Source organism: Ornithodoros turicata, chromosome 1, assembly GCF_037126465.1.
Source record: "Ornithodoros turicata isolate Travis chromosome 1, ASM3712646v1, whole genome shotgun sequence".
In the NCBI taxonomy this organism is placed as follows: domain Eukaryota; kingdom Metazoa; phylum Arthropoda; class Arachnida; order Ixodida; family Argasidae; genus Ornithodoros; species Ornithodoros turicata.
The window spans coordinates 116,862,635-116,884,722 of NC_088201.1; the positions used below are offsets into that span (position 1 = coordinate 116,862,635).

The 22,088-nt window shown below is 47.0% G+C and overlaps 1 protein-coding gene across 1 annotated transcript in view; it reads left to right on the plus strand.

Moving 5' to 3' along the window:
* Nucleotides 1-22,088, plus strand: part of LOC135383963 (uncharacterized) — a 298,299-nt gene that overhangs the window by 207,326 nt on the left and 68,885 nt on the right. The window contains exons 12-13 of the mRNA XM_064613239.1: nucleotides 7,189-7,271; nucleotides 11,334-11,486. Of these exons, the coding sequence (XP_064469309.1) occupies nucleotides 7,189-7,271; nucleotides 11,334-11,486 (236 nt within the window). The remainder of the gene's footprint in view (nucleotides 1-7,188; nucleotides 7,272-11,333; nucleotides 11,487-22,088) is intronic.

Genomic DNA, 22,088 nt, shown 5'->3' on the forward strand with positions numbered 1-22,088 from the left:
CAATCCCAAGAGGTTCAACATCCCAAAACCGTCGCAACTCTTGAGTTATGGTAACGTCTGTCGCCTGTAGATGTAATGAATGAGCCTCGGGGGAACGGGGTTCATGATTCGACGGAGTAGGGCCCTGTAGGACCCAGCCGAAGATGATTTCCACGGCGACTAGACCTTTGTAAAGCTTGCGAACCTTTCCTGTTACGCCGCTTCAGTAGTAGTCGCATCATATGAGGAGTGAGATTCCTGGTATGTCGAGGCGATGAAGAGTGTCGTCTGCCAATGTCATGTTTGATTGAGTCCTTGATGAGATCCTTGACCCTTGATGAGGTTTCCATCGGGAATTTGTAGGTTTCCCATACACAAATCTTCAATCTCGAGTGCTTCCAGCTCTAAATGGTGTGCGCCTAACGGTGATGTCCAGGAAACAATCACACGGCGGGATACGTTTTGTTGACTCGAAGTCCCAAAGCAAATATAATGAGCTCTTCGTAGCCCGACTTAGAACAGTGGAGTTTGGCGGATACATCCTTTCGGATGAAGGTGCGTTGGCTGCCCCCGTCAAGAAGTATTCGTATGAGTCTTTTTCGGAATGATGGCGTGGCGGAGGCCGATGAGCGTGCGGTCTGAAGCAAAATGACTGAACTAGGATTGACGGTAGAAACATTGATGGAAGCGCGATCAGTGAGGGGTGCCATCTTCTGAGAAGACACTGTAAGCGGGTCAGCAAGTGGTATGGCAGAACGTGGCAGAGACGTTTGTAGTTTGCGGAGTCCTGCAGCAAAAAGCGGCTAAGTGTTTACCAGAGCAGTTGCTACAGGACAGATTTCTAGCGGTTCGGCAGTCATTTTCTAGATGCTTGTATTTGCCGCATTTGAAGCAACAGCCGGCTTGTTTCGGTTTAGAAATATTTTGGACAGGGTTAAGGATTATGGCGCAGGTGGAGATCCAGTGTTGTTCTGAACCGCAGAGTATACCTCTTTGTATTCCTTTGTTCTGATGTGTGTGTTCCGTGGTCGCTGTAAGAGCGGCGGCTGAGGCGTTTCTATGAGAATGTCCTGGAGGCAGAGAGGGTGGCGAAAGTTCAGAATCCTTGCGTCGAACTACCATCAGTTCTCTGTTTTCGATTTCTCATCGAAGAAAAGAGAGGAGAGTCAGAAGGATGGCAGACTCAACGAGAGTAGAACTGTCTTGATGCGGAGAAAGATGCCCCTTGTGGGTTATCCTCATTGGGCCCATTTTGTCGGCGGTAATATTTAAATTCCAAATGCGGAGGAAGTTTGCGTAGCAACGCTGTAACGAGTACAGTTCTATAGGAACTCTCCCGTACTGGAAGACTTTTCAGGTTTCGCATCCGTACTATAACCGTGACGTATAACAGGCGAAGTTTTGCCACGTCGTCGGAAGAGCGCACCACTGGAAGCTCAAGGAGTTCAGTCATGTGCTCCGATATCAGACGATCTGGATTTCCAAACTACTGATGAAGAATTTGGATGGCCGTAGGATAATTTTCCACGGTAAGATCAAGCCCTTTTATTGCTAGTTCTGCCTTTCCCTTGACCAGAGATCTAAAACACTGGAATCTTGCGATAACTGATAAGGTGGGATTATCATGGACGCCAGAGCCGAATTGGTCCCAGAAGGACTGCCAAGACGACACTTCCCCAGTAAATGGCTCATTTTGGAGCTTGGGTAATCGTGGCACGTTAGTGGGCAATTGTAGTGCCGTGTTGCTTTGGATCAGGGGTTGACGTGCGTTGTCAATCGTTGGAAGGTCGAAATATAGCAGCTCGCCCTAGGGTAGCATCAGCAATAAGTTAGAGGTACTGGTCACATCCTTCCGCTTCGGTATCGATTTCGTCATCGTCCACAATGGCTGAAATCTGACTAACCGTACCTGCAAGTATAGCTGCCTTACTGGTGAGAAGAGAAAGCATGAGCTCTAGATCTTGTCGAGAAGGGCTAGTTGAATTCAGGATGTCGTCGGTTAGTCTTGAGATCCAGGCCTGTCGTCGTTTTAAGCGCTCCATGATTGGAGAAGCCTTTTGTCCAGAGAAGAGGTGTGTATGCCTCCCGGAATGGGATCGGCACCAAAATGTAGGAAAGGATGACTGCAACTGAGAGAACAAGTGTTTAATGCCACACGAACGAGCAGCTATCCACGAGCTGGAGCTCTGATGAACCACGAAAATGGGCGCAGGTGGGGTCAGGTGATGCTCATCCTCTTCGCAATTTACAATAAATGCTACTTTGCGAGGAATTATTGACTTTAGGCCTGCCATTACCACACTTAAGAGTGTAGGACTCAGAATGCTTCCTTGGGGTACGGTTTGATGAACAGGGGGCTTAGGGCTTTGGCCGTGGGATGTGCGGACAGCGACAGGTCGTTCCGTAAGGAAATCGTGGAGCCAGCTGAAGTGTCGACCAGATACTCCAAAAAATCTTAAGGCGCGGAGCACACAAATGTGCGAGGCGGTATCATATGCGCGCTTGATGTCCAAGGAAAACCGATACAACGATGACCCTATGAGCACGGGCATGTTGGACGGTAGAGACTAGGTCGGGAACTGGATCAATGGAGCTTCGGTGACGAGGAAATCCAGACATTTCCTGAGGGAACACACCTTGTTTTTCGAACCACCAGTCGATGCGATGCAAAACCATTCTTTCCATCAGTTTTCCCATACAGCTTGTCAAGCTCATAGGGCGAAAGGAGGATAGGTCATTTGGGGGTTTGCCTGGTTTCACGATGAGAACAACTAATGCATCCTTCCAGATAGATGGTACGGATCCCTGTCGCCAAGACGTATTATAAACATGAAGGAGTGCTCGGAGTGTCCGCTCGTCAAGGTTTCGCAGTGCGGCATAGGTGATGTTATCTAGTCCTCGGGACGATCGCACATTCACAAGTTTCAAAGCAGTCTTCAGCTCCATTTGAGTAAAGTAGCGGTCCGTAACCTTAGGTAGACTGGGGCAGTCTTGGTGAACTCCTGTCGTCATGCCCTGGACAAAACTGCTGTTAACCATGTCGTCGAGGCAGCCGCCGGTGTCGTAAGGCCGACGGAGAAATCTATCACTTGCGTGATTTCGTCTACACCCTTAACGATAGCCAATGCCGCGAGAGGGTTCTTTTGTGGGGGCGCATCCTTCAGAGCTCGAATTGTCCTCCAGATCTTTGTGGCCGGGTAAAACGGTGAAAGGTGTTGACAAAACTTACGACAAACGTTACTCGATGTCCTGGATCTTTCGTGGTGCTGATGAGACATAATTCGCCACTTGTCGTGCGCTACCGATGTCGACGTTTTCCCCTATATATTTCGCACGATAGACTGCCTCTGTCACCAAGTACTGGACTGATTAATTTCACGAACTGGAGACTTCTTCGTGCCGGCCTGTAAACATCTATGCACACCGGTATGTCTCCAGAGGCCCTCTTGCAGGTCATTCGTTGCGCAATTCAAGACGCGGTGGTCCTGTCCAAAAGGGTAACAGGTCACGTCAGTCATTCTCTAGCAATTAACCACCTTCTAGCATTACGTTGCCGAGCAGAAAGAACGGCTCATCGAACAGGGCAACTTCCTGGCCTTGTAGCTACCGCCGGATGAAACGTAAAGTAACACAAGGACTTAAGAAAGGATACCAGAAGCGTGGTGATCGCATATAAATTGGCTGTCGTTTGCTAAGTATGCACACGTGAACAGTCTCCATTGCTTCCAACAACATCCTTGCCGTTCCTCCGCTCTACGACTTCCCCAGGCCGTATGATGAGCATTGAAGTCACCCCGTAGGAGAGCTGGGAATTCCAGAGAATTGAATAAAGGCGGGTTCCCACATATAGCGCTTCGCTCTATAGAGCTAGAAAATAGCGCTCGAAACCTAGTGCTGTTTTTCTGTTTGCCGTTCTCACGTACAACCGAGCACATAGCGCTATCCTGCTGGGGTCACGGGATATCTCTTGACGACGTGATGCACCGGTGCTGCCGTGATTGCTTACTGTCGGCGTCGGGTATCCGCAGCATCAAGGGGGATGACACTTTCAATGCTGTGATCGCGATACCACACTATAGTAACCAAACACCCATGCATTGACAAATGAAACTCGTGGCCATTTCACGTCGTCGTCGTCGTCGCATTCCTGTCTTGCTCCTTCGCGTGATCGGAAGCAAAACAAACGCCAGCTTCCGCGACGTCACGGCTGAAAGAAGCTCACGATTGGTTAACGCAGACTCACCGCTCAATATAGCGCTAGAAAAGTTGACCGGGGCTCTACTTCGACAAGAGCGGTTATATAGCGGTTTTTAGCAATGCGAGGAGGAAAATATAGCGCAATTTTCTAGTGCTATGTAGCAAAGCGCTATATGTGGGAACTGGCCATAAGTGTCAGAGGTCAGTCCACGGAACCTGTACCGCGGGATATAGATAGGCTGTTAACAGGATGTGCCCAAGGCGGATCTTGCAGGTGACACGGCAATGAGGTCATTACGTACGTAGAACGTTGTTCCGCTCTCGGACGGATAGATTGTATAACCATTAACACGATGTGCAGCATCCATGCCATGTTCGCATACAGCTATGAAAGGCAACTTGTACTGGTGGAAATGAAATTCAAAATCAGGGAGCTTACACCGTAGGCTGCGAGGATTCAACTGCATCGCTATGACCTATCTATGCAATTCCACCATGCTAAGGTAAAGATCATGCCTCCAATGCCAGAAGCGCTTGAACCTCCGGCAGTTGCGACGCACCACCACTTGCAAAGGAAATATATCATGCTTGTTATTACTGTATTGTTCTCAGTTGCAAAAACGGGGGGGGGGGGGGGGCTATCGTCCCCAAGAAACCATCACTTTGTGCATTGGATTTGCGTCTATCCCCTCCCCAACTGCATGCTCCGCAAAATGAGTCCCTCCACAAACCGAGGGTGCGGATCAGCTCCGGATCTAGCCTGATATGGAACTAGAATACTAAAATGATATCTGCCTAAATCCAGTCCATGTGTACACTATGACGCTGCATTCACAAGCATTCCAAAATACGTAGTTATCAAGAGCAACACGTCTAATGAGTGACAAAAGTGACAAAATCTGCAACAAATACATGATAACAGCTTAGAACACCATATGGTGCCAGTACCGCACTCGCAGCCATTCTGCATCCATTTTCCGCATTCATTCTGTATCCTCAATTATTTTGGGTAACTAAAATAGTGAGTGCTACAGAAATCTGCTGAAGCACACCTGATTGCTGTTTCTTTTCAGTAGCATGATCCCTTGACAACCGAGTTGTATCTACATGGCGTAAAGACACCAGCCTAAGGGAAGACAAGAGTTCTATGCAATGCTTAAAGTACTTTGCCACCCACTCTGCGTATCTCCGGATGAATGAAAGCGATAATCTGTCTGGCCTCGGGGTTTTTCTAAAATGAGGTGCAAGAAACAAGTCAAACATGCCTTCACCTGTAATATCGATGTGGTCAATTCCACATTCAGCAGCACGTTTACAAGAACTATTGCAAAGGGTCATATCCCATTTGAGAACATAGACTGCAAGTACTGGTTAAAATGAGCGACTCCCTCTTTCTTATCAGTGAAGTGTACACGTTCACATTTATTCCTTTTACACTTTGTTTTATGAATTAGGTTCAGAGAAGTTCAGCGGGTCACGCAGAACTAGGGGTTTACATGTGCTGGTGGACTGCATAGCTCGCTGGAGTCTGCGTCTTGCATTGCTGGCTTAGCTTGTTGCAGTGTAAACAAACGCTCTTTGCGTTGGTTTGATGTCTCCCTCGTACACAGTCACAGTTACGCGGAGGAGAAACTGCTCCGTTGACAACTGCTTGCGTCGGCGTGTGTGACGTCGGACGTCCATGGCGTGACATCTGAAAGCGCACCCTCTCTACTGGCGGTTTCATATCTACGCTTGATCACGTACGGGATATTCAACTTAAAACTTACAAGCCGACTTGTCAGACCACAGCCGCTGCCCCGGAGAACACAGCAGCGTACAAGTAAACGAAAGGCAAAGATTGTTATTCGCTTACATGAAATTCTGTCGTGTTTGAGCTATTTACTGTGTGCTGTTGTGAACTGGCCACTCCTTGAGCTTCATTTGTCTCTTCTTTTTCTCTCTGCTTCGTGCTGCTGGAAGTGCCGCCTTTAATGGCTTTCCTCCCCCGTGACTGCGACGGAGATTTACCACGTTCTATGGCCACGTTTGTTATCGCCTGCGAACATTTCGGCGTTACCACTACACACGTGAGCTCGAACTAGCAGCCAGTGAATGCGGGTCCTACGAGGCAACATACCCTGCCTCAAGAAAACGCAGTGGGGTCGCTAATAAATGCTATGGCGTTTAATATTACGTGTTCACACGTAAAGTGAGTCCGCCCACAATTGCATAACTACATGTTGTACGTGCCGCAGGGTAGGACTGCGGATAATTTCGACCACCTGGGGTTCTTTTGACGTGTGCGGTAATCTCCCGCACACGATGCTGTAAGAACTCTTCACCGCCCCTACACTGCTACCGTTCAATCTTCATTTGTCAACATTTGTTACGTGTGTATATCGCAGTTTCTTTGCGAAGGCACACTAGCGAAGTGTATCACAGAACACATATCGCCTTTCGGGGAACAACTCCTTTATAGTGCATTGCGGGCGCCAGTAATTGGGAGTTTCAGTGAATCATATTCTCTCAAACGGCCAACGAATGGGTTTGCCACGACCCATTCAGATGATGAAAGATGAAAGTCACTGAAAAGGTTAGCCAGCTGTAGGACTCGAACCCACGTCATGAGCTGGCTAATCTTTTCAGTGACTTTCATCTTTCATCGTTAATTTCATAGGCAAATTGAGGCTCGGTATGTATTTGTCCCTTCTATGTTGTTCCAGCCTCAGAACATCAGTTATTTCATGTGCATTCAGATGATTACGTTCTGAGTCACTTCCCATTCGCAACCGTGTCACTTCCTGTCGGCGAACCGTTTGAGGAACTATTCACTAGGACTCGTTAATGTCTCGTCTTTCCCACGCGTGAAGTGGGTGCAATGACGTACATCACTCGACGATCCGTTGAGTAATTGGCTGAGACAGTTATGTTAGAAGCCAGTCTGACAGCAGGCTGATTATTAGCGGATTCAATAGGCTGCGTGTATAGTTAAAAGTAAACGACAAGCTTTTTTTTCTCTATGTTTAATAGACTGTTGAAGGGATTGCCCATATCAGCGACAAAATTGTGCAAGCAGACCAGTGGAATATCCTTCGGACACTCAAGGACAACAGGTAAGAGGACAGATAAGCAATTGCAACAATGCCGTACATAAGAGTGTTCCATGAGAGGATGTCACTAACCACAAAATTCAGATATGACTTGACTTGTGCACGTCTGCGCCAAGACATGTACCCGTACAATGTGGTTGCCACGTTTCATGAATCCTCCCGCTAGCTTACATCGTCGAGTCGCAGCCTGTAAAGCCCGGTAAAGCAATATTTGATTGGCTCAAGTGTGGGAAAGGAAAATCAGTGACGAAACCAAACAACAAGAAAATGAGCCCTTTGGGCGGGCCCGTTTTGATATCCGCTGGCGGCGCCGCTATCTCGCCATCTCTCAATGACACAGTGTCTTTGTATTACACGGCATGTCTGGCGCCGCCGCTAGGCAAGGGAAGATTCCCGTGACGTGATCCAGCGGCTGAAAATATTTCTGCCGGGGTGACCTTCGTCCCTGGCAGCTACGAATGTTGTGAGCATCGGATGCATCGCGCGGGACTTTATGTATTTGTGTGTTCCAACACCAAATTGCATAGCAACCAGCGAGTTTAGATACACCTGAAGGAAAACAGAGAAAATGCGGTTTGATAATAAGACCCTTCCGTTAAATTGCAGAGTACCTTCTAACTTGGTCCCCAATCGTTATTGTAGAGTTCCAGTAACACGATACTCATTCGCGAAGATCCATGGTATGAAGACCCAAGGTGGGATGGAGTGTAGTGTAGTAGAGACTGGAACAGGGTACGGTACCGCCTGCGGCGACAAGACACTACAACCATACTCAAAATAAAGGTAGGAAGGGAGTTGCCTCAGGACAGAAGCCGCCGATATTTCGAACAGAGACTGTTCTTCTTCTGGGCCAGAAGAAGAACAGTCTCTGTTCGAAATATCGGCGGCTTCTGTCCTGAGGCAACTCCCTCCCTACATTCTACCGGTTCGCTGGATTTCTACCAAAATAAAGGTGTTCTTCAGTAGAGTTGGAGATAACGCTAAACATGTGCTACGCGCTGTGGAGTACAGTATCTCTGGATGAAGAACAAGTAATGCCTACATGAAGGTAATCAGGGGTCTCACACAGGCGGGCTGCATGTCCCGCACTCAGCAATCCTGTGGCGCGAGGGCTCTTCACCACTACACAGAAAAAAGCTGCCCTCCGCAAAAAATAAAGGAAGAATTGGCAATGAAACCCCATTTTTAAGCGTCGATTTTACCCTAGCTTACGGTAGTGCTGCCCTTGTCCACGTTACGAAGCACATACACATTTGGGCGGTTCTTGTGGCCGATGAACTGCAACAATGGTCACACGGAGTTGGTCTGCACGTACATTTTCGTAAATTACACTGTAAGTAATGTGATAATCAAGAGGTAATACTGAGGTGAAGAAGAAATTAAGAGAATGGCTTGATCTTAGTTATTACGCTAAGTTTATGGGAATGCAGGATAGCAGCAACATCTCCTGTTGTCATACCCGAAATCTGTGCAGAGTACAAAGGCACAGAGGAAAAAAAAAAAGAAAGAGAGAGAGAAATGGAACAGCTATGTACAAGTTATGCACTTAAGGCGAACTTAAGCAATCTACAAGAGAGAACTGATGTTCTGAGGCTGGAACAACATAGAAAGGACAAGCACATACAAAGCCTCAAATCGCCTAAGAAATGAACGATGAAAGACGAAAGTCACTGAAAAGGTAAGCCAGCTGTAGGACTCGAATCCACATCCAAAATCCAGCCAGTAATGGGTCCAGATGTGGGTTCGAGCCCTACAGCTGGCTAAGTTTTTCAGTGACTTTCATCTTTCATCAAGCAATCTAGTTACGTTCGCTGTCGTCAAGGTATGGCGAAACCGTCGGAAAATTGTTTATTTGTTTTGGGTTCCCCCGCGCTGCAAGGAAGTGATGTAATAGGCGCCCTTCAACAAAATGCGTTCTTTGACAATGACTACCCGGGGAAAGTATTCCAAAAGGAACTGCCATTAAGTTATAAATCGAAATAATTATAAATGTCCAATAAAACAACAAGAATGCTGGCGCAAATAATAAAAAAGGGACAAAAAAGCATGCAAACTCTCGTCACAACAAACTATCGAGTCAGGAACCTCTCTCTTAGCCATCCTTCTGTACATTTCTCCTTTGCATTGTGTTACAACTGATGACTGACGCAAGAGTGGAAAAACAAAGGCAGGGGCAAAACCGTCCCTAGTCAAAACCCAATGTAGGAACAAAAAAAAAAAAAGATATGAAAAATTCGACATTACTATCCATGTACTACCGTAAAACTATGGATAGTTTTTCTGCGTTGTCAACATGTTGATAGTTCATTTGCTGATAGTTTTCCCCGACTGCCATAACAGCGTCTCGTTCAGGTGAGAGCAGACATCACGGCACTTATGTCTGGAGACATAAAATGCACTGACTCACTTCCGGTCTTATCGCTGAGCCTGTTTGGGTGGTGAGAGGGCTCACCGTTGTCGGTCTCACAGACGTAGGCAACCTCACGACTCACGCCCTGGGTGAATGTGCGTCTTCGGCCGACATATGTCTTAAAGCGTCTGAGGAAAACCCAGGAAAAACCCCAGATAACACAGCCGGCACCGGGATTCGAACCCGGGTACCTCCCAGTCTCGACGTGACACGGCTAGCACGCTAACCACTGAGCCAGGCGAGCTGGTGAGCCTGTTTGGTGTTCTGCCTGTCGTATCGACTTTTCTTTAGTACATGGGACACATGTGGGGACACATGCGTGAAACATAAAGCGTGCTTCGCGCAGTCCGCTGAACCAGCACGGTATCCCTTATGTACGCAAAGGCGATAGCGTGCGATGCACTAAGACTCACCAAAGACAGTATATTCTTTCTCTTAAGGAATGCAGATTCTTTTAGCCGGTTCACAATGCGCCCCACTCAGTAAGGGATTCGGAGGGCGCAAAAATGTAGACAACCTCGGCAGAAATATCGGATGCGATGATGATGGTTATGACGATGATGGTGAACAGTGTCTATATCTTAATTGTCTGCCTCATTTCAGGGTTTTTAGAGGGGGGAATGGCTTCCATCGGGAATTCCACCTCACTCTGAACGATCGCTTATGTCCTAAGTTCCGTCATTAAATAGTTCGTTAGTGAATTTTTGTTAATGAGTCATCTAGAAACTACATAGTGTCTGCCGGAGGACGTCTGCCTGGCCGTGTAACTCAACTACAAAAACTACGTCTCTGCCCATCTCATAGCTATTTTATAAAAAAAAAACTAACAAATACAAAAAAAAAACACCCCGCATATTTTTCTGAATGGTTCACACGTCCAGATTTGCCAATAGATGTCATCATCCGTTAATGTGGTCTTTTAGCATCGAAAAGCTGCCACTTCTCTCAATTGCAACGGACACGAAATGGGTTGCATGTTGGGATTATAGCCTGCATCAGAGAAACCCGCTCTCATCTAGATTGATTACGACAGAACATGCCCGTGAGGGAAAACCTCTGAAGCGAGGTCTTGGCCCATGGTTCCACAGTAACAACAAACTGTTGACTATTTACACTGTCTCATCCTCCTTGTAGACGTTTCAACGAGGCGGTAAATTATTCATTAAGCCCTTTCACGACGTACCCGGAAACTGCACTTGCAGTAAGCTTGTACTTTCCGAAGTGTCAAGTGCAGATCTAACTCCAAATCGTTTCCAGAGTACGCTCTCTTTGTCGGAGCGAGCGCAGTTTGAAGAGATACCGCCTTCTTTACACCGCACCGCTCTTCTCTTATGATTTCATCGTACCTGCTCCTTATGTTATTACTCGAAAGCTCTGTGCACGTACCCCGCGCTACCATACATCGTAAGAAAGCGTCTTCTAGTGTCCGAATGCTGCGCGAAAAAAAAAAGAAACAAACAAAAAACAGGTGCTGCGTGGAATTGAAACGTGCACGTCATGTTTCAGTGCACCGCACACTTCAAGTCAGCCTGGATATAAAACGGAAACATCAACATTGGCTATTATCGAGTTGAGCTCTGCAGACTTGAATAAGAGACAAACGGGCGGTTTTGCATCACGAGGCCTTCGTTCATTCAGGAAATTTGTATTTGCAGCATCATTTACGTCGTCACAATTCTGCTTGGTCTTGGAGTGCTCTTCGTACTCTACACTGGTAGCTTCATCATGGGAATGTTCTACTACGACGAACGCTTACCTCCTACAAAGCGCACCGATGCGTCTAACTACGCTGGCTTGGCAATGATCACGTAAGTATACTTTATACATGGTGTGATCTTAGCATGACAGACAGGGCACCAAGAGGCTGTTACGCTGTGTTCCCCCAACGCATGTTCAGTTTGCTACTGAGTAGTTTCATTTTAAATCGAACAAGGTGCGGAAGCCTTGTCTTAAAATTCGAAACGTGAACCACACCGAAGTCCAATACCGTCGAACGGAGCACTGACTGCCGACAATCGCCCCTGGTCTCTATAAGTGTTAATAAACTGCCTTTTGTGTTTTCCTGTTAACTCTTTGTCATCTTCTGATTTTTCCTATTTATTTCATTCTCGTGGTCAACCGCTCTCTTAAGCTTAGATATCTCTTTATGTGTATATACATGTAGCTGAAAAAAATAGTGGCAGATACAACGAAAGTGAAGCAAGTAAAGAAAAACGGGGTCGTTATATATTTACACGTATAAAGTTAAAGTGGTACGTCGACGTTGCGGCGGAAGCTCCGCCTTTGTCAGGATTAAGGGGGGAAAGTCATTGCTTGGAGCTTTTACACGTGTCTAGAATGATGTCAGAATGAGGAGGGCCCCGCCGCCTGGCGACTGTGAGTAGGTCAAGTCCAGGAATGCTCTGTCAAGTCTGGGTGATATGATCGTCCTTGGAGTCGGGGAAGGAGCGTTGTCAGGATCTCAGCTGAAAAAAAAAAAAAAAAAAAGAAGCTGTACATTATCTAAGCAGTTAAAGTCCTTATTATTGTTAAGAGGCGAATAAGCCGGTAGAGAGAGGAAGCTGTGCGTGTGGTTTTATTGGTAGCGAAGCGAAAAAATGCGGGTGATCTGAAAACTCGCCCAAGAGAGCTGATGGCGACGAGCGTGGCTATGGTTCTGCCTCACATCTTTCTCCCCGGCCGAGGACGAAGCCGTCCTGGCTGGGATATCTTCAGAGGATGAAGGGTGCTTCTAGGGCTTGGGACGGGATACGTGAGCATTTTGTCGGGAACGGCAGGGGCGGCCGGATGGTAAATTGACAGGCTCCACGCAGTAATCAACGTCAGGGTTTTTGGAGAGGACACGGTAAGGACCAAGGTAACGGCAAATGAGCTTCTCGAAGAGGCCTGGTTTGCGAACGGGTACCCAGAGCCAGACGAGGTCGCCGGCGTTGTAGGATACATATCTGCGACGCTCGTCGTAATGCAGCTTCGCGGCGGCCTGCTGACCGAACGTGCGGCACCGTTCGATCTGGCGACACTCCTCAGTTCGGGATGTTGCCTCGGCCAATGTGAGGCTGTGGTCGGTTAAAGGACGATATGGAAAGATGGTGTCAACGTCGAAGACTGGATCTCTGCCGGATACGAGACGGAATGGACTGAAATTTGAATGGCTGTGTTATAGGGACATGTGACATAGGGCAACAGGGTGTCCCAGTTCGTTTGGTCGGAAGACACGTAGAGGGACAACATATCACCGAGTGTATGGTCGAACCTCTCTGTAAGGCCCTTAGCTTGCGGATGCTACGTAGAAGTGAAGTGATGCACAACGGAGCACGCACGGACAATATCCTGAAGCAGACTTGCAAGGAACGGGCGGCCTCGGTCGTTGAGCAGCACACGAGGTGCACCATGGCGGAGGATGAGGCTGTGGATGAAGAAGTTTGCGATTGCTTCTGAAGAACCACTACGGAGCGGGGCGGTCTCAACGTAACGTGTAAGGTGGTCGATGGCGACGACAACCCACTTGTTTCCATCTGGCGAGACAAGCAAGGGACCGAGGAAGTCGACGCCGACACGATCAAATGGTGCAAGGGGCGGGTGCAATGGCTGTAGGAAGCCAGCTCAGGGTGAAGGGGGCGGCTTCCGCCGTTGACATGAGAGGCACGATGAAACGTATTTGTGGAGTGTGGTATACATCCTGTGCCAGAAATACCGATTCCGAATGCGTTCGTAAGTTTTAAAGAAACCCACGTGGCCAGCCGTAGGGTCATCATGGAGGCTGTTTACGATTAGCAGACGGAGGTTTCGTGGTACGGCAAGCAGCAAACGTTGGCCTTCGGGATCGTAGTTGCAATTGTAGAGTGTTCCGTCCAGTAGCATGGAGTTTTTGCACCGCCGCTGGAATTTGCGGTCAGGGGAAGAGGAGGAGCCGTTCAGATGCCGGACAATCTTCGAGGAGTCTGGATGGAGAATCTGATGTTCGTGGAGTACGGGCGGATCGACAGGAAGTGGGGATAGAACGCTGATCGTGCCATCTGTTTCTCCTTCGCAAGGTTGTATGGCAGGCAATGGGCAGCGCGATAGCGCGTCGGCATCACGGTGTTTCCGGCCGGACTTGTACTTGATGGCATAGTCGAATGGTTGGAGGCTGAGGACCCAAAGGCCTAAGCGACCAGAAAGGTATTTCAGAGTGGTCAGCCACCATAAAGCATGGTGGTCGGTGATGATGAGGAAGTGGCGCCCATAGAGAGAAGGACGGAACTTTTTAACGGCCCAGACAACAGCGAGGCGCTTCTTCTGCGTTGTCGAATAGTTCTGCTCGGGGTACGAAAGCGTGCGACTGGCAAATGCGACAACTGACTCGATCGGCGCATTGGGTAAACGCTGGGCAAACGGAGGGTGTCAAGGGCGTCGTCTATCCTCGGCATAGGATAGACATGCTTGCGAGTGATATGGTTGAGGCAACGGTAATCTATGCAAAATCATATGCTGCTTAGCTAGCCCTGCTACCTTCCAAATCACCTTCACGGAGCCACAGCTGCTCTCTAGTGTCTCTATGTGCACACGTTGCATGAAGACGTTGCTGCTCACGAATAGTGAAGTAACACCACGATCCAAATATCCATGATGGGGCATAGCAGCGTGAGCCACTTCACCACTGGGTCATTCCACGTCAAATGATTCAAAGGTCCTCCCCGACCCCCGTCCCTTCTGGACCAAAAAATTATCGTGGATTCCCTATGGTATGAATAGACATTCCCAAAAGTTTTACTGGAGAATATTGGCCCCCTGTCATGTTACGCGGTGTCAAAGTTTTCGGTAAGCACGAAAACCATATTATGTTCGAAATAATTGGGCGGGTACATCGCTCGCTTTAAGAGCATAATTATGGCGCTGAAACAGACGACTGGGTTCGAAAAATGTGCTGAAGAAGAATTTTTCAGAACTTTCAACTTTTAGTGCCCTAAAAGGCCCCGGCAATCGGCGCTTTTTCTTGCAACTTAGGTAATATACTTTACGTAATAGCTGCAATTCCGGGAAACTCTGTGGCCGTGGATGAGGACCCATTCTACAAGCCAGCTGGTTTAGAAAGCTGTCAGCGCTGTAGTACTTGCCATAACACTGGCGATTTTCGCAAAGTTTGACATTTTTACGGCTAATTTTGAAAAGGAAGCGGTCGCCATAGAGCAATTATTTGGTATGAATTAGGTAAAGGGAACCCTCAACCAAGACATATATAAAAAAAACTAAAGATGTACTTTTTGATAAGCGCGAGAAAATATTTTTTTCGCTGAACATGCTACGCGGAGGCGCACGTACTCTCCGGCGGAGGCTGGTGGGCGTCATGGTCCGGACGCGCTGCAAGGCGACAGCTCAGATACGCCGTTGCCTGCCGCGCGATGGCAAAAATGGTAATTTGGACTTGTGCGCACCGTTCTAGCGCGTGCAAAACATACTACCAATGTCACTACAGGAAAGGAAACTGCCCTCACCAGTATAGCAACGCGAGATGGATACTTTGCATTACAAACGAGACCAAGACGTAAATCCGCGTGGAAACATTTTTAATAACACGTTTATAATCATTTTCAACGTAGTTTTACAACAAAACGTCTGTAACACAAATGAATGACCATGCTCAGCACACTAGCACGGTGAAGACGCTCAATATGACGTTCAGTAGTTGATGGAGTAAAGTCGGCTGTGCAATTGCTATTTTCTGAACACCTGGAACACCCGATGTTATTGGGAAAATGATCTTGTCTTCACACAGATTTCAGAGCGACTAACGGTTTCGAAGCAGTGATACCTCCTTGTTTCAGGCACGGCCCTTGCGCTGTCGTAGCGGTTTTTCAGCGCCCCTTGCTGCGACACTACCTGTTCCTCCGGCACCCAGATCGATGTCATTGCGTCGAGATTTGCCTGTGCCCAGCTGTACAGATCCATGGGTCTCAGTATGTGACCTTCTAAGGGTCTCTGAATGCTGGCTTTAGCAGCAAGCCTCTTCAAAGTCCATCCAACTTCATCGCACGACCCTTACCCATGTCAGGCCGCATAGAAGTGCCATGATGCACTTATGCTTAAATCACAGTAATGGTGACAGAGGTTGATGAAACACTTTTTGTTTTTGTATTGCGAAGCTGCGCCGTCTGTGAAGTAGTAAAGTTCATTTACATTGGGATAGTGCGCTCTTATTCTGCGTATGAGCTCTGTTTGAAAGGTGTAGACCGCGGCATTGTCGTGCCGTAAGCAATCTGATATCACAACGAATGTAGTATGTGCAAGTTCATATCACCAGGGAAGCGGTTGTAAAACACCATCGAAGGAATGGTGGCCTGTCCTTGATCCCAATACAAAGATTGCGGAGCGTCCTGTACGATAAAACTGTAGCTTTCGGCGAAATCCGTGAGGATGACAGCTTCTTCAGGAGGGAGGGTATCTTTTAGATGCCGGAGGAACTCTGACTGTTGCTTTGCCACGTAGTGGTGGTATTTCAATGATTCCAATTCATGCGTCAAATGATCTACAAAGACGTCAGGCAGAAATGTGGTTGTTTCAAGGGTGCATCGCATTCCAGGAACCCACTGTTGAAACGTCACTGGGCTACCATCGTTCACAGTGATTATGTTCTTTTCCATCAAATAGGAAGACGCCGCTTCCTTTCCTGGACATTTTGAACAATCGTTCTGCATGCAGGCTTCACTGTTGATGTCACAGACCATCATCTGCAATAGTTCATGGTGTGTGGTCGTAACGTCGCATGCAGTCAGCATCAGCTTGATGTTCTGGTGGTACGGACACACGCACACCACGTGTGTGCCCGGTGCACCTGCCTGTACACACCAGTATGGACGGAGGGACGCAAATGTTGAGAAGCCTAGTTTACGACACGAGTTTTCTGTCTTCCACATTTCGTAGGCCTCATGAAGCTTTACAAGCATCAGCCGCTTCTGTCGTTCACGCACAACATCTTTTTTTCCAGGCATGTTGAACGACACTCTGTCGTCTTGATAGAAGCTCGTGACCGCTGTTTTCAAATCCTCAGGTAGTCTTCTAGTCCGCTTCGGTTCTGGCTCACTGAGTGGTCCCCGTGTCTCCCTTATGTCTTGGCTCTCTTGCCATCGGTCACTTGCCCCAAAGAAATTGCATACTTTTTCTCGGCTCCACGTCAATGGTACAAGGGTAAGGATCGATGTTTTTTTTTCGCTCGGGAGGTTGGGCCGTCGAATACAACTTTGAGCTCCGTCAGCAGGGACTCACCGGAAATCTCACTGTGTGACTCTTCCAGAGATACTGAAAGTCCCTCCTCCAGGCACCTTCTCGCTTTAGTTTGCAGTCGGTCTAATTTTCTTTTGCCGTAGGTTTCGCGGTCCTTTAAGCTCCTCTTTCGACTGATGGGCGTTTCATCAAGCTCAGCGAGGAAGACATTTACAGATTCTAGAGCAGATTCTGAATGGGCTCCGTCGTCTTCGTCCATAGTACACGGCTGTCCGATATTTTCAAATGTGGAGTTGGTTAGCTCATTCACGCGGATAACGCATCTTGCACACAATCTGTGCGCTGCTACCAGCCTCACTGAGGGCGCGCCTGTAGAGAGATTCCATGTTCTTACCTTGGTACCACGACGTCCCTTCCCATGGGCGTCGAATGGGTCCACGCAATTCTTCGATACGGTGTGGGAACTGTACTTGTGCATGTAGAGGGCAAAATGGTGACTGCAAATTGTCCTGATCGTTTCCCATTTTTTACGTGCCCAGAATGATATTGTTTTCTGATCGAGTAGGCTGAAGTCCTGAAAGTCGATTACTCTTTGCTTCTCAGTGTAGCAGGTTCGGTGGCAGCTAGAGGGTCCCAAAGAACAAGGTAGCAGGTGACGTGTGCTGCAGATACAGTAAACATTTTATGAGGACTCTTATACACATTTAACAACACAAAACGAGAAGGGAATGGAGAAGAAAGCGGCGGCAACGCCGGCCTGGTACATTATAAAGCCTCGCGTGAGCTACTGCAAGATCAACAACAACCGACTCCAGTGTGCAGACGTGTTAAGGTTGGCCCTTCATCAAAGCTGATTTTTTAGACAAAGGAAATAGAGCGTATTTCGTCTGGGCTCTATGTTGTGAAGCACATACAACATGCTGTGATAGAAACAGAACTTACCACATGAGTATTCCTTCACCAGTAGCCTCCTGATGTTCAGACTGCATCCCTCTCGAGATATGAGATAAGATGCACGAAGAACGAAGTTAAAACGAATTAAAAATAAACTGAAAACCTAGAATAAACCGCACTAAAGACGGCAGAGCTATGTAATAGCAGTGTTCATGGACAACTTGCTGCGTGTACTATAACGACAGGGTCTTTTCCGTCAGCCAAAAAGTAATAAAACGTAGTACACGTATGCTCACGTGGCGTTGGGATTTGCATCCCAGAGAGGAGATTTGTATTTCCTTAAAGACGGTACCTTGAAAATATTCCTATCTACCATATATTTGCCGTGTACAAGCGCAATAAACTTGCGGCATATGCCAAGCTGACCAACGGACTGTAGAGTCTGTGGCATGCCGCCGCCTGCACGGCAAGCTACTTTCGACAAAAACAGGCAATTGTGAATGGAGGCCCAGGAAAACAACCCTTTTTCAATTGACAAATTTTCAGCTTTGTAGACTAGGTATATAACGCATGCAATTATGGGACGTCATCTTGGGCTACCTGCGCATACTGGGGTACTGAGCTCGACCATTTATTTGTGTTGCAGACGTTTTGGCTTTGTACAACTCGCATGGAAATGGTAAGAGGAAGGTGTAACTAATAGTGTTTTCTCGCGGCTATACGTTTCGGTCGCGTTTGTAATTCAAACTCTCCAACTCGCGTTGCTATACTACAGCAGGCAGTTTCCCTTCCTGTCACGACATTGGTAGTAAGTTTTGCACGCACTAGACCGGTGCTCACGAGTACAAATTCCCGTTTTTGCATTCACGCGACGGGCAACGGCGTATCTGAGCTGTCGCGTTGCAACGCGCCTGGCCCGTGACGCTCACCAGCGCTCTTCCTTCGCCGGGGAGTACGAGCGCCTCCGCGTAGCATGTTCAGCGGAAAAAAAAATATTTTCTCGCGCTTAGGAAAAAGTACATCTTTAGTTGTTTTATATGCTTTGGCTGAGGGTTTCCTTTATCTAATGCATACCGAATAATTGCTCTATGACGACCTCTTCCTCTTCAAAATTGGCCGTAAAAATGTCAAACTTTGCGAAAATCGCCAGATTTAAGCTGTATTATGGCAAGAACTACAGCATTGACAGCTTTCTAAACCAGCTGGCTCGTAGTATGGGTCCTCATGAACGGCCACAAAGTTTCCCGGAATTGCAGCTATTACGTAAAGTATATTTAAAAATTCGCAAAGTTGCAAGAAGAAGCGCCGATTGCCGGGGCCTTTTAGGACACTAAAAGTTGGAAGTTCAGAAAAATTCTTCTTCAGCACATTTTTCGAACCCAGTCCTCTGTTTCAGCGCCATGATTATGCGTTTAAAGCGAGCGGTGCACCCGCCCAATTATTTCGAACATAATATGGTTTTCGTGCTTACCGAAAACTTTGACCCCGCGTAAAATGACAGGGGGTCAATATTCCCCAGTAAAACTTTGGGGAATGTCTATTCATACCATAGGGAATCCACGATATTTTTTTTTGTCCAGAAGGCGGAGGGGTCGACCAAGACCTTTGGATCATTTGGCGTGGAATGACCCCACTACCATCTTCCCATTATAATGGCTTGACCATGCGCACCAGTAGCGGTGGTTTAGAATTTTGCAGCACCATTTTTGTAGCACTGGATGTTGCTCCACCAGCAGTGCTGCATTTATCTTTTCCTGGAGCCGAATAAGAAGCAGCAGTTATTATAATGATACCCATTATCTATATACCTATATCTTACCTATTATACGCTAGCACTGCTAAAAGTATGTACCCGTTTAAGCTACACGTAAGCTAACGTACACTTGCTGGACTTCACATGTGTGTTATGAGGGTGCGCACTGCAAATGAAGTGTGGGTTATTAGGTTTTTGCGACACGCAACGCGTCAAAGCGATGACTCACAGATGGATGATGATGATGTTTTTCAAGAAGGACTTCGCTACATTGTGCCTATCGGTGATGAGCACGCGGACTGTCATCGGTCGCTGGTCGAGGTACTCGAGCTGCCTCTGAGGGAGTCAGCTTCAGTGGACTAGAACACAATGAGAGTTTGTGGCACGTGATAACCTTACGTTACAACTTGAAAACACAGCCCAGTCCGGCTTTTAAAGTGGAACAATAATGTGCCATGTAAGTGGGATACGTGGTAGTTCTATGGTTGGAGGAAGGCCGAGCGTGATCATGGGAGCGTGATCACACAGGAGTCACGACAGACACAGTGTCTTAAAGGGACTCTGACCAGAAACTGTGGGAGCTCTTTCGTACTTGTAGTCGATAAAGCTCCCAACAAGGACTCTCCATGCGAAAATTCACGCAATAAAACCCCACGGTTTCTCTAAATTCGAATTTTAAACATTCGACTTCATCCGAGTGCAGCACGCCTAGCGTCAAACCGAGAAAACATACGTTTATACAGAATATCCACCCCGGCCCACCATCAAGATGACGTCAACACGGGGGCCACTCGCAACTCCCACAATTGGCTCAAACGCGTCACGTGGTCACGCAATATCTGTCAATTTCCTTCATGAAATGGCATTTCTACGTTAATATGTTTTTGTTACAGAGCCTCAAAAAGAAAAATATACCCTGCATTTATCACCTGCAACAGTTTCTACGATTTTCTTTTCAATCTGTACACGGCGTTCGATATATGCTTCCGTATCCGGTCAGCTGTAATGGATGCCGTATGCCGAGCTTGCGAACTGCGAACTTGTGTGACTCCCGGTTGATCCTCTTTGTTCGGGTCATTGGGTTGGTGTTGGAGTTGGTCACCATATTCTGAACGTTTCACCTATCGTTGCGGTGTACTGTTCTTGATCTGCTGCGAAGCGACGAACCGCAACGGCAGTCACTCGCCTCAGCGAACTTCTCTCTGCTGCATCTCAAAGGAGCATGGGGACCTGATGATACCTTCAACTAAAGAAACCAAATGTGCTCTCGTGTGGTCCTGACGGAAAAGTAGAATCAACAAGGTTAGCACACTTATTTTTCAGTTCCAAGTCTACGTACTGAAAACCATGCAGGTGCAGTCGATCATTCTCGTAGCTGTTGTGTAACGCGTATGCTTTCTTACATATCCCACAGAACCCTCCACTTTTTCAACCAAGTTATCTTTATGAGATCCTTCTGATGGCTTCTTACTAGGCTATGCCGCTCCGAAGCATTGAGATGACGAAGCGTCGTGGTAGCTGCACCTCTGCCTTCGAAAGATGAATCAGTCATTCCACACTGTGCTTACTGGCTTTGTATAGAGTCTGGCAAATCCGACAGGCTTGGACTGATTTTTCAAGAAAGTTTGAAATGTAAGTATGTGTATATTGGTTTCACATATCCACCACATATTGAGCGTGTGTATGATTGTACTTTATATGCTACAGCGTATCAGCGTACATTGTTATTCAACACGTAGTGTGGCAAACTCGACATCAGTCACACAAAGCCAACAATTGCCTTTTCTTCAATTGCTTATTTTTATCATATCATGTTTTTGTCTATATCTCAATTTACAACCAACAAAGTATATTATTTTAGTATAATTGTCTGATATTTAACAAGTCACAGTTTTACCATGGTTTTGGCGCACTATAGCCCGAGTTGCTTATGTGTCATTAAATTGAATCATCTTCAACTGCCATTATTCAATTGAAGTGCCAGGTGGATATAATGATATGGCGAGATATATTTTTTTGCTGTCATCCTGGAATTGCTCATTTCAGAAGAATAGTCACCGTGAAGTTTGTTTTCGTTTTCAGAAACATTAAGAGGACTAAAACCAAACACTTTTCTTTCAGCGCATCCCTTATGCACCTGCATTTCAATTCCAATCTGTATTACAAGAATGACAGACCACTCAACAGAGATAAACATCTGAAACTGAAAGAGCTGGATTGAAGATACGTTAATCTGTGTCAAAGGTTCTTAGTATGTGTGCGAGTCGAGGACATAGGTTTCAAGCTTATTCCTGTCTTCAGAAGAGGTGACAACTATGCTCCTTCTATCTATTAACCAGCTCCACTTTTTAGGGTTCCCTGTAAACTAATGGAGCACATCATGTACTACGACGTTGTCAACCAAGTTGAGTCTGTCGATCTCTTTTTTAAAATTCCAGCATGGCTTTAGAAAAGGGTATTCAGGCAAAACTAACGTAGTGGAATTCGTACACAGCATTTCAAACTGTCTTGATTTCTGGGTCCACGTAGATGTAGTATTCTTTTTATTTTGTAAGGGCTTTTG